This window comes from Fundulus heteroclitus, unplaced genomic scaffold (genome assembly GCF_011125445.2).
Source record: "Fundulus heteroclitus isolate FHET01 unplaced genomic scaffold, MU-UCD_Fhet_4.1 scaffold_100, whole genome shotgun sequence".
NCBI classification, from domain to species: Eukaryota; Metazoa; Chordata; class Actinopteri; order Cyprinodontiformes; family Fundulidae; genus Fundulus; species Fundulus heteroclitus.
Window position 1 is genome coordinate 561237 of NW_023396466.1, and position 13325 is coordinate 574561.

At 38.9% G+C, this 13325-nt stretch overlaps 1 protein-coding gene across 1 annotated transcript in view; it reads right to left on the reverse strand.

Annotated features, from left to right (window-relative positions):
* pld1a (phospholipase D1a) overlaps window positions 1-13325 on the reverse strand; it is a 49163-nt gene that overhangs the window by 2567 nt on the left and 33271 nt on the right. Inside the window, exons 13-25 of the mRNA XM_012875728.3 lie at window positions 12932-13042; window positions 12568-12753; window positions 11276-11489; window positions 10909-11037; window positions 10476-10594; window positions 9946-10059; window positions 8379-8489; window positions 5475-5563; window positions 5182-5295; window positions 4972-5021; window positions 4740-4874; window positions 1905-2058; window positions 704-821 (exon numbers count right to left, since the gene is read on the reverse strand). Of these exons, the coding sequence (XP_012731182.2) occupies window positions 704-821; window positions 1905-2058; window positions 4740-4874; window positions 4972-5021; window positions 5182-5295; window positions 5475-5563; window positions 8379-8489; window positions 9946-10059; window positions 10476-10594; window positions 10909-11037; window positions 11276-11489; window positions 12568-12753; window positions 12932-13042 (1644 nt within the window). The remainder of the gene's footprint in view (window positions 1-703; window positions 822-1904; window positions 2059-4739; window positions 4875-4971; window positions 5022-5181; window positions 5296-5474; window positions 5564-8378; window positions 8490-9945; window positions 10060-10475; window positions 10595-10908; window positions 11038-11275; window positions 11490-12567; window positions 12754-12931; window positions 13043-13325) is intronic.

Genomic DNA, 13325 nt, shown 5'->3' on the forward strand with positions numbered 1-13325 from the left:
CTTAGGACAATTATTTTGCCATAACTATAACATTTAATTATAACATTTTAGAAATATTTGCTTAAAAATACATAAAAGCCAGTGACAAATGATGAAATCATAGACTGTAATGTATATTGAAATATCGGAAACTTGAATAAAGTTATAATGCAAAATATATTGATACTAAATTATTGTCTACCCCTAATTTAACCCGTCCCTTAGGGAGCAGTGGGCAGCTTACAGCACCCGGGGAGTAATTTGGGGTTCAGGGTCTTGCTCAGGGACCCATAATGGCAGTCTGTGGGGTTCTTGCAGCCTTTTTGCTTTACAACTATGTGCTACTTTATGTGGGCCTGATGAATAAAACCTAAGAAAATACAATAAAGTTTGTGGTTATAACCTTACAAAGTGTGCAAAAAGAATCAAGGCATGGATACTTTGCAGTGTGTGGTCATGTTGTTGACAACATGCAACTAAATTGATTTCAAAGTAAAGCACGGCAAGCATTCCGTATTTCTTCTTAAAGATGGAAAAATGATGCTAATCTCATTTATATACCTAATCCACTTGAACAATTAAAGGTTTCAACTACTTTAATCTCCCAGTCGCAGTTATTAATTCTATATATAGAAGGTATCCAGATAAGTGGTATTTTTGATGAATAAGTGACTAAATTTAGACCCCCTTTTTTTTCTCAAGAAACTGCATATATCTGCTCTACCTTCTCGTAAATGGTTGCATTCCGGCCAGACGTGGTCATCCACACGTCCTTGTAGAAGCGATCGCTGATGGGGTCGGACAGGTCGATGCTCGTGTCCGTGTGGCCTCCCAGGATTGTCCTGCTCAGGAGGGGATAACAGCAGAATGAAAAAAAGGAAAGGGAGCATTTTTTTTTTTTTAAATCACTCATCACATAACTGAGCTCAGCGTAAAGCGATCGTAATCACAAATAAGCAGACCTGTTGACGTACAGGCAACCAGAAATTACAGTTGCTATTCACACAATGACAAAACATCCCATAAACTTGATCGCCTTTTAATGTTTTTAAATGACTATACTTATTAGGGAAACAACTTTCTGTAGACACATGCATGTCATAAAACATCACTGGCCTGTCAAACCATCTCCAGGTAGAGTTCAAATAAAACTTATGAGTGAATATAAGCGATTAGGAAAGCATTACTGTTTTCTGGTGCACACTGCTCTGGTAACTCTGCAACAGAATTCTGGGAGAACATTGCTAAAAAAGATCAGCACAAACTACCAGGAAGAAATCCAATACAACGAAGAAGAAAAAAAAGAGCATGACAGACAGAAATTTTGGTGCAGCTCATTTTAGAGAAAGATTTAGATGACCTTATATGTCCTCTAGTACTTTAAGATGATTAGGGATCACATGGCTGAGTGTCTTAGTGCCAGTTATTGTCTTAGTTTGATATTGCAAACACATTCACACAAATGTTTCATTCACTCCCTTCCTTTAAACTTGCATATTTTGTTTTCAGAAATTCTTAGTCACGGCAGGCAAGTTGATCCCTGCCTTTTCTCGCTGGTACGGAACGATACAACTGAAAGGCTAATGTTGGGCTGATAACATAACAAACAAGTCATTGTGATTCATCTTAAAATGTTCCTGCCCAGATTTGGCTCACACGTTGTTTTTTTCTTCTCAGATATAAATAACACACAAGAGCAGGCACTAAATCTAAAAAAGAAAATCATAAATTATGAAGTTTTGCAATTTCAGGTTTTGCATACTAGTCAAAGCTTTGTAGCTACTTTCCTTTTTAAGGCAAATCTTACGGAGCGTTTGAACAGAGTTGCAGACTGATTCACAAATTTGACTAGTCAACTATTACTCTGATTCTAAAAAAAATTAATTTTTTTTTATGTAACACCAAATTCTTTTTTCAAAAAGCACCTGAAACATTCAAGGCGTAGCTCAAGTGCGAAGGGCCCAGCTTCATAGTCCTGCCCATCCATCACTGAGGCCACTTTTTCAGAGTCCTCAAAAATCACTGCCACTTCGCTGTCACGCTTCCCCAGCATGCTTCGGTCATTGATGTTTGCAGAACCTACAGAAAGAACAAAACAGCCTTCGATTAGCTTCTTGGATGCACTTACTCATACCTCCACAGATTTTTTTTTAAAAATGAGATGATCTCGGGAGGGTGTCAGAGTTGGCCCGGGCACAGAGATTTTTGGGGGCAGGTGCTGATGCCAAGAAAAAGGGCTCCCATTACCATTTGTATTCATAAAATTAAAAAAAGAATATATTTAACTTACATATTTATTTTTGGTAACACAGTCAATACAGGTCTAATCAAACAGGATTTCACAAATGATCAACACTGAATAAATAAATGAATACCAGACAAAATCAGACTGAAATCAGACTGAACAGTGCCATATTGTGCATTGCTTTTAATAACCAAAAAATTTATCAAATGATCACCAAAAAATATACTGTAACTTAAAACTTATTAAGACTCTGCCCTGAATAAATGAAGTAAAATAAGGCACCCAATATTCTCTATAAGACACATGGGTACTTACACTGGAGGCAAGGTAGTAGTTAATGTATAACAATGGTACAGTGAACATTTTAAGACAACCTCGGGTCTCTGGAAAATGTGGCTTCAGACCTCTGACTAAACGGCACCAGACTGAAAGGTCTCAGAAAAACTGCCATCTGACTAAAAGGCCTAAAAAATAAAATCAGTTTCAGACTAAATGTCTCAGAAAAATCGGCCTCCTATTCTGGTGTCTTTCTCTCTGACACTTTTTAATCTGATGCGTATTTCTATTTTCAGAACTTTATTGTAAGAGCTACTTGCCATTCTCCTGCGAAATGTTTGTGGCCATGCTTTTTTCCCCCCCTGCAGGCTTACACCGACATGCTTGATGGGGCATGAGAGCTCCTTGACTGTTTTGAGCACGAATACAACTTTGTGGTGAGATCATGGAACTAAAGCACGCCAAGACAGGCGACATCATCAGTGCGGCACGTGTTTTAGGTGCTTTGCAAAGGAACTTTGGAGCAGCAGTGATAGCTCATATGTGACGCACACATGCACTTGCAGAGGCTATGTTCTATCTGCAACAAACAGATTTTTACTCAGCATTTGGAACAATGAGCCCTCTCTAAAAAGAAAAACATAGAACACAAATATGTGCTATGCTAAAGCCTCTTCAACTTATATATCAGTGTGTGCTGCGCTGCTCATGGAGTAGGACCCCCAGCTAGGGAGAAGCATGTTCACCTCCTCAGGCTGTTTGAAGCACCATCAAACAGAAGCTCTGGCATTTCCTTTAGTAGGGAGGAAGATAAGGTGGGGGGAAAAAAATAACTCATACAACTTACAGTTAAACATTAGACTAACTGCAGTGCATCTCAAATATTATATGTAAACTATTGTATTACTGCACTTGTAAAAGGTTTTAAAAGACCAAATATCATAATTTTATGGCAATTTAGAGAAATGGAAAAAAAAAAGACCTTGCAAGCGTAAAGGTCACAATCGGCCTCCTCATCAAGTTTTCAAAGTGGAAAATTAAACCGTTTCCTAAAACAAACCTTTGGGTCATGCCCTCGTCAAGAAATATGCACTTCCTTATAGTGTCAGCTGTGTAACGACAAGATTCTTTACTTGACAGTAAATAAATAAATAAATCTGTTTAACGGGAATGTTACAAATGTATCTGTTGGTACAAGAACAATGTTACTACAAAGATTTCTCCTAAACCCCCCCCCCCCCAAAAAAAGAGTGTGTGTTTAAAACACGCTTGTTCCAGGATGTTGAAACAACTGGAAACATTGATTTAATGAGGGGAAAAAACATGACAAAGCAAGCTGGCTCCTGCTGGTGTTGTTTGTGAACAGGAAGTTTTTTTGGTTAATTTCATTGTTTATATATATATATATATATATATATATATATATATATATATATAGATATATATATATATACACACACAGACAGACAGACAGACAGACAGACAGGCAATACAATGAACCTCCAGATGTGTGCCTATTACTTTAATAAATGGATCAGCTGCACTTATAGAAAATTTTTGACCCAAAGGGGCTCCCCACTTATCTCTTTCCAGCATCACCAGAAGATGTGGAACGAGTTTTATCTTGTGTTTCTTTGATTTTTCTTGCATTGTAAAAAATTTGATATGCTGTATTCTCTTGTAGAAATGTGATACCTCTGACAATCATATTATGAATGGGTGTACAAAAAATAATGAATTTTCTTTGCAGAGTATTAACAACACCATTGGGTGCTTCCTGGATAGCTTGGGTTGGCCTTGATCCAGAATGAAAGGGGTTTTGAATTTAAGTGAGGAAAAGCAACTACAATAAACTGTATATCATTAAAAATACTTTATAGGTGATGTCAATAAAATATTCAGAAAAAAATATTTCCTTAAGAGGTTGTGAATCTGCCACTGCTGAATGTAATCGTGTTGGTTTGAGTCATCTCCTGATGACATGTGCTTTCTTCACCTGCAGATGGCATACCAGAGCTGTGCAACTTTCTAACACAAACTCCCACAGCCTTGTTTTGCACATTTCATTTTTTTTTTTAGCTGTACACATGGTGAAATATTGCTAACTGGAGCCAGAGATTCCTGGCTTTTTCGCGCTTTCTTCGTGGCAAGGCGAAGAAGTTGATGCCTTGAAATAGCAGCTGATGAGAACAGCACAGGAAGGAAGAGTGACAGAAGGCGAGACTCGAGACAGACTAACCGATGATGACCGTGTTGTCATCGGCGATGAGCATCTTGCTGTGGACGTAGATGAGCTCCGTGACGAGGCGCCCCTCCAGCTCGGTGTGAGTCCGCAAACCAGCGAAGGAGATGTAGTTCATCCACTGGTCGTCCACTGGGGAACAGAGAAGGACAAGATGTGGTTAAAAGACAGGATCTTCTTATTTGTCGACCTAAAATATCAAAGATATTAAAACTTTTGCTTTACTTACTCTCCTTTTTCAACTGCGAGATGATGGAATGTTCTCCTCTGATCATTGTTCTGAGTAAAAAAAAAAAAAAATTTAAAAACAGCATAGTACCATACCCATCTTCACAGAAATAGACAATGCAATGCCACTTCCTCATCCGCTTTTTCATTTTTCTTCCTCTTTTTATTTTAAGAACCCCGCTCAGTTTTATTTACAAGTCCGGCAGTATACCTGTAGTTGAAGTGCATCACAGCCTGGATGGCATTCCCTCCCCCTGTAGTGATGTCGCCCTCAAAGCCAGGAAGCAGAGGCGTGACCACGTACACCCGGTACTTCTTACCCTCCCTAAAAAACAAATGATATTTATTGTTTCAAACACTGACCGTTTATTTTGTACAGCAAGAGCCGCCGTTCATTTGCAGTTCCACAAACTAAGAATACTGAACATTAAAAGAGAGCTATATGCTAGATAAAACCTTTTAAAGAATGGCTTCTAATTGTCACATAAAAGAGACGGTAAGTACTTGTGTGCCCTGATGATCCTCTCGATGATAGCATCTCCGATCTTGTTGTAGACCGTTCGGTTGTCCGCACAGCTGATGAAAAACTGATTCTGTGACAGAAGCAATGGAAGCAAAATGAAAACATTAATATAGCTCAGTCAGACAGAACAATCCTTTAGTTCCTTTCACTGTGCAAAGATACAAAATAGCCCTAGTTTGGCTAACTGAAGCCGTCAGATTACTGACATTACTAAGCCCTAAAGAGCTTTAGCTTCTCTAATCCTATTAAAAGAATAAATTAGGTAAACTCCTCTTATACTTTACAGTCTATTGTGTTTTTTATTGAATAGAGCTTTACTTTTACAGTTATAATCTCATGAAACTGTCACCAATATTTCAAGTACACCATCTAATCCTGAGCGTCTAGTCTAGATCGAGGTTCCGATCAAGTAATTATTTTTATGATCAGCATCTGATTCACTGCCTAAACCTTTTGCACAGCCAATAAAAAGAAACAGACAATTTTATCAAATAATCAATGCTTCCTCCCCCCCCCCCCCCCCCTCCCAAAAAAGTGTTTTTTATTGTTTGCCATGGCATTCACAGTGAAAGAGAGACTATTAGTTGCTGCACCCTCCTGTTGGTCGGTGTTTAAGATTCAAAGCAGAACAACTTTTTCATTTTAAGTTTTGTCCTCAAAACATGTTTTAGGTCAGTCCCACTCAAGATTGTTGTTATCTGAATCATCAACAAGTCATATCGAAAATAAGTAAAGTAAGCCTTTATTTCTATGTAGCACCTTTCAACATATAACATCAAAAAGTGCCTTATAAGAGCCAACAGAGAGGAAAGATCTTAGTTTTTAGCCTATCACTTTAGCAGACAGCTCTGCAAAAAAAAAAAAAAAAAAACTATCATCAACAGGAGCTGGAAGATAATTCCTCAAATCAATAAATTCCTCTCTGAAAACCGTCTTGCTACAGGGATTGTTTCGGAGAACAGCATACCTTGAAAAGTTGACAGGGGAGGGGGGAAATATCTAAAGAAGAGCAGAAAATAATGGGCTGCCTGGCTAAAATGATGTCAAATGCTTTCAAATAGAAACCAACAACAGAGAGATGTGAAAGAAAATGAAAAAGAAACCCAGCATTCAAATGGATCGAAGAAGAGGCGAAATGACTCAGCTCCAGGGTGATCAAAGATCTAGAGTTAACTGTGAGTACTGTACGATTACAAGACACCTCTGTGAAGGAAAGCTATCGACAAGAAGCTCCTGCAAAATCCTATTAATGGGGGAAAAAAATAAAAATGGATTGAAAAGGTTACAGTTTACCAAAGAACACAGTGTCAGGCCAAATGAAAAATGCTGCAACATTTTGTGGATGAAAGCAAGATTGTTTTTTGGGGGAGATCTCAAGCTGCAGTGAATTCAAGCCATGATAGTTTGTCTCAGTGTCTTATGCAGCATGCTATGGAAACGTTTCATATGTTATGGGGGCATGGCTAATTTTTACGTACTAGGGATCACGGATTAGGTTGAATACATCAAAATACTTGAGAAAAAAAAAATCATGTTACTTCATGCTAAACAGGAAATTTACTTGAATGGGGGTTTCAACAACATAACAACCTCAAACGCGCATGTAAGCGAGCCATACCTTGCTCCCAGGATTAACATTAACAGGATTAACATTATGGAGCAGCCCAATGTTCTGACTGGAATGACAGCAATACTGTTTCTAAGGCAAAACCAAGAAATGCAAAGGATGTAGGATGTAGTCCAAACTTTCTGAGCTGGAACAGAAGTGGCATGGTACATGGCATCTCTTACAATGTTCACCATTCCAAGAGATGCCATGTACAGTAACATAAAGCCAGTTCTCAGACAGAGTAATACAGGTACATTTTAGCGAGCTGAATCCTCCAGCACTTTCTAATGGATCCATTGATGTTTGAGTTTGTGCACAAAAAAAATGCAAATTAATATTTTGAACATTTATCTGTCCTTGCTTTCTGTAGAGTGATAATAAAAGGTACAATTTCTTCTTTTGTATGGGATGAAATGTGTTGTGTTCTACATGCTTTTGCTTATTGTAAGCTTTCCATACTTTTTAATATACGCATTACTGTTATTTTGAACACAACTGTAAACGCGATTGATGAAGTATCAGACTGGAATTAACCTGAATCGGCAAATGCCTTAGATTGGTATTGGGGACATAAAGCTCTGATTGGGACATCGGTCCAACTCAGACAAAACAATAATAATAGGCTAAGCAGCTTAAAACATGATCATTGTATGCTCAATTGACCACAACATTTCTGAATCTTATAGATGCAATAAATAAGAACTTAATTTTATGATAGAGGTTCCTCTCTACCATTAATCAGTAGTACGGGACTCTTGTAAAGTAAAAATAATTTTGCTCTTTTATTTGTTGTATTTCTAAGGTGGAAATATCCAAGTTGGACTTCTCATCCATTGACCACCGGGTCCTCCGTGTCCAAGAACTGGATTAAGTGCGTATAAAAAAAGCAGATGCCTGGATGGGTTTGCAATGTGCAAATATAGTTTTAAATTTTAAATCTCAAGTAAGAAATCGATGAGCTGCAATAATGGTGGAGCATTGTTAGCTATATGTGTGATAAGCTCAGTTTTGTGATAGAGGACATATTGAGGAAACTGCATACATGGACTTCCTGCTAAAATGCATTTCTTGTTTTTTTGTGGTAGGAAGTCAGAACACTTAGACATAAACCCACACAAACACATAGAGAACATGCAAGCACCACACTTAAAAGGGATCCGCAGGCGAGATCTGATCTGTGAGGCCACAGCAACCCCTACTCTTTCAACGGATCCTTTGTTTTCTAATGTTCGTCATCAGATGCTTTGCTCCTACAACAGCCTCCCTGATGCTTTACCTCAATGTAGATGTAGTGCTTGCTCTTGGCGATGACCTGGACGTAGGCATTATGGATGGACTCCTCATGATATTTTATGCCCGCTGACCAGTCTGCTGCTGATCGCAACACCTTATGCAAAAAAGGAGAGTTATTAGAGAAGCGCTAAATTAAAAATAGGAGATGCAGCCTGGAGCAATTTAAAAGGGATTGTGCATGTGCAGAGTGCCTAATAGCCTGGTAACACAACTAATGTGGTTATAATATCCCTGATAGAAAAAAAAAAACTTCATATATTATAACACAATTTTGATAAAGGTCAATTACCATCTTAGCTGAGAGGCAGACAACTTAAAAAAAGTACCAAATAAATATATGGCAAAGGGCATTTCCAGTTTTTTACAGCAGATCCAAATTAGAATCCTAATGCTTATGTGCCCCAGAGACCCTGAATGCAGATAGTCATCAACTTCAAGCATCTCTGTTAGAAACACTTTCGACCCCCACAGTAATGAAACAACTGGAATCTAGGCTGAAAGAGATGAAACAAACCAAGACTGTGGGAGGACAGAACGTCCACTCCATGATAACGGCAGATAGCTAAACAAGTTACTGAGGAGACTGCAGGTGTTGTTTCATGAACCTAGAGTTTCCCAGAACAAAATGTCAGCTGGCATCAGCAGCTGTTGTTACATATTTTTTTTAAAAAGAAAAAAAAAATCGAACTCTGCTGGACCCAAACATTCCTCCTAGATGTTACCCATGATAATTAGCTGCTGTAGCTGCTCTTTTCATCTCAGTGCCTGAGCCAAATTAACGATTATATGTCAGCATTATGACCACTCTTCCAAAAGTCATAATGCTGGTTAGCTTAAGACAACTTTTCATAGTATAGTCTTCCCTTACAAGTGCACCACAGACTGATTAGGAGTAGAGATGTGGGATTTTCAGATGCTTCCATTCACTACTGCAATGTTTTGCTTAATCACTGAGACGCTCTATGATAAACTAATCAGTACTGCTGATAAAAGCGTTTACAGATAAGGGAGTGCTGACAGTTGGGCTTATCAGAGTTGCAATGTTCGTCACAGCTTAATGGAAATTACACGATCATACCCTTAGTAAAAAGAAAGTTATAGCAAAAGAAAAAAAATACACCAAATTAATAATAATAACTAAATCAAGATGCCTGAAGTATATATGAAGTGTAAGGTTAAGAAATCATGTAGCTCACAACATAACTCTTGGTATTCAAACCTTTTTGCAGATCATAGATAACAATTTTACACCAACTGATTGCACTTTAAAAACATAAAAAAACATCTAAGAAAAGGATAACTTTAAAAAGACATTACAAGGCTTTTTTCAACTTTAACTCCTTAAATCAGTAACAGGGGAGTTGTTGCCTTATGTAACTTTCTTGGGCCATAGTCTGTTATCTGTCACCAAAAAAGTGGGGGAATGTTTGATAAAAGGGAGTTTAATCTTCAATACTGGTTTAAACGTTTCTACATACATTTCTAAATATTAATACATTTGTAAATATATTCAGTTTCTTTTAAATGAACATCATGTCACGCTTCCTTACCTGAACTTTAGCATTAACAGATCCAGGAACTTGGTATTTGAGCTCATCAGCGGTGGAGTGAGACTTTGGCAGCAGGAAAGGGTAAGACAGAGAGCGGTACTTTGGCTTCATGATCTGCATGAGAATTTAGGCAAAAGGAGGGTATATTTAAGATCAGGAAGTGTGGTTTGAAAAGATTCAAGCTCAGGAAATTAAAAGCAAAAGTAGACAGGCTGCGAAGGAAATTATGAGCACCAGGATGTGGGCAGTTTTTCCACTGCTCCAGTCAAACATTCCAGATTTAGCCAATTATTTCCCTCCTTAATGTTTTTTCTCCTAGGCTGTTACCACCCTCACTTACTGAAAGCCTAAATAAGCTCCTGTAACTCACAGCTACCACTTAATACAGATATCTGACTATTCAAAAAAAACCTGTTAGATTCTACAAAGTCTAAAAACTGTTTTATATACCGATGAAATTTCACTAACAGTATCTACTTTATTCTTGATGCTTGTGTATTTTAGTGTACATAGCATGGAAATGATTGTACTTTGGTAAAGTTCCACCGCTGGATAAAGTGCCTCGCCACATCCCGGGCGCCTCTCCCATGAACCACTGAGGCGATGTCATGCCAAGGCATTCTGGGAGTGGTGTACCTGTCGATAAAGTCTGTACAGAGTGGGAAACACAAAAAAAAAAAAATCAATGTGAAGAATGTGAAACAAGAAAAGGACAGTAAACATACAGAGAAATGTGTTTGAAGAATGTTAACCGTGGTTAGAGTTTAGTGCAAACAACAGGAGTGCTTAGGTGGCACAAGTGCGATAAAAAAGCCTTTTCTAGCACTCAGCCTTAATTATCCTTACTTTTCCAGGCTTAAACTGGCATAATGTATCAGTATTAATGCTGTAATTTCAATCAAAGCTAATAACCACAAAAAAAGACCCTTTAGGTCTAGATGTGTGGGTACTTGTGTAGCTAACCATCAAAAGGTTTCTCCAGCTGGATCCAGTCCTTGTAAACAAAGTTGCAGTAGTCTTTCCCGTGCCAAAAACGGGTGTTTCCCTGCAACTCTCCGACATCGGTTTTCAGGCTTTTGACAGAACCGCTATCTAAAAACACGCACATACATAAGAAAAAAAACAAATCAATAAATTTGTAAAATGCCAGATTTACACATTACTAACACCTTCATGTGACGGAGACAAACAAAAAGTGCAATTTTTACTGCATGAATCATTCATTATATCACACAGCATGGAGAAGTGGAAATTAGTAAAACGTTTCACAGGAAAAGCAAAACGGTTTGATGATTTTCCTCATATTATTTTTTTTCTGAAGCTTTCGCACCTGCGCTATCCACGCTGCTGACACTGTCCACGTGCTGCAGAGTGTGTTTTTGCAGGTGTCTGTACAGGCTGAAGCGAACCATCCTGCTGCGGCCGACACCCTTCAGCTTGGGCAACTCCACCGACTCAGCGGGCAGCGACCCTCGCCCGTTCCTCTGCGAGACGCCATCAACAGAAGACGCTCCCTTATCGTAGGGAGAGCTGTTGGAGCCGGCCTGCAAACAAATACAAAGTAAATAGTAGAAATCAAATCTCGCTGTTTGGCACACCTAGATAAAAAGAGGCTTAAAGATAAAGTTCTTTAGTAAGCGGGGTGGTTTTATAGTTGTGCTGAAATGCACCACACCAACAGGCAAGACACTTCACCCGCATTGCCTGCTGGCGGTGGTCAGAGGACCCGGTGGCGCCGTTGTATGGCAGCCCCGCCTCTGTCAGCCTGCCCCAGGGCAGCTGGAGCTACTTACATAGCTCACCACCGTCAGGGTGTGAATGTGTGTGTGAATGGGTGAATGAGGTCGTCAAGACTAGTTAAAAGCGCTATACAAGTACAAGCCATTTACCATTTTACTTAATAATATTTATATTCAACAAAGAAGTTTGTTTCTGACAGATAATAAAATATATTATCAAGATATTTTATGAGAGATATATCTTAATATATAATAAAGTAATGTAAAAGAAGTGTCAAATTTGATTAAAACTTGTTTCTATTAGAACTTTGATAAAAACATGGCATATAAAAATGTTTTTTACCCTTCTAGATAATTAGTGTAAGAATCTGTAATACTACTGTAATATTATAATTGCTGATTAGCTTCTTACATCTTTCCATTGGTATTTTGCTGCTTTGCCTTTGGAGATGACCTCCAAGACTTTGCGGTTGGAAGGACTCCGTGCCATCACCCTAACCTAAACAGATTCTTGTCTTGGATTACCGTAAGGATTCTATTTATATAATTTATATGAAGCAAAGAACCACAAATAAGAGTGAATGTGGCTCAATGGGTTCAGTAGTCATCTTGCAATTAGAGGGTTGTGGGTTTGATTCCAGCTGCCCCTATCACATGTTGATGTTCCCCCGGGCAAGGCACTTAACCCCAAGAACACCGATCTGTGTATCGGTACATGAAAGTGTGCACATTAGTGAGAGTGATTGGGTGAATGTGGCTCTAGTGTACAGCGCTTTGAGTGGTCAGTATGACTGGAAAAGCGCTATATAAGTTTGGTCTATATACCATTTACCAAATATAGTCTATAAATCCCAAAATAGCATGGTACATTTTCTAAGCTGACCTGCTCAAGAGCCACAGAGCGTGTCACACTGCCCACATCTGTCAGTCGATGCTCTTTGTCATCCCATCGACCATACGCCAGGTCGATGCCGCCCACAAAGGCCACCGATTGGTCGATAACCACAATCTTCTCATGATGGGCCCACAGGTACACGGAGGAAGAGACGTGGTCAGGATGCCGCATAACCTAGTAAACAAGCAGACGTGTAATACTCACAATGTCTGTACCGGTTCTATATCTAGACAACTGGGCATCAAAAACAATGCAAATAGATGCGTGATTTGATGTGATGCATGTGATCAGCTTAAAAATGTCGCTCTAGAAAATAGAGGAAAAAGGCCACTGCTGTGATCTGAGCACGTACCTTGATGTTTGGGTGCAGGTGCATGAGCGTCCGTTTGCTGTAGCCCGAGTTGATGCCCAGCGCAAGCTCCACCTCCTTATACAGCATCACAAAGATCCGTACTCCCTGTTGCTGTGAACGCAAAAAGACGAGGATCTTACTCTTTTCACATTTTCTCAGGGATGTCTATAATACACTCTGAGATACAATACCTCGCAGAAGTATTTACACCCCTTGAAACTTTCCACATTTTGTCTCATTTAAACCATAAACTACAATGTAGGTTATTGGGATTTTATACGTTAGACCAGGAGCGGCGAATGCACGACTCATGAGCCACATACGGCCCTTATTCCTGTCCTGTTCGACTCTCTCTTGTTTTATCAGCTGTTTGTTGTTTCTGATTTGTTTTTTT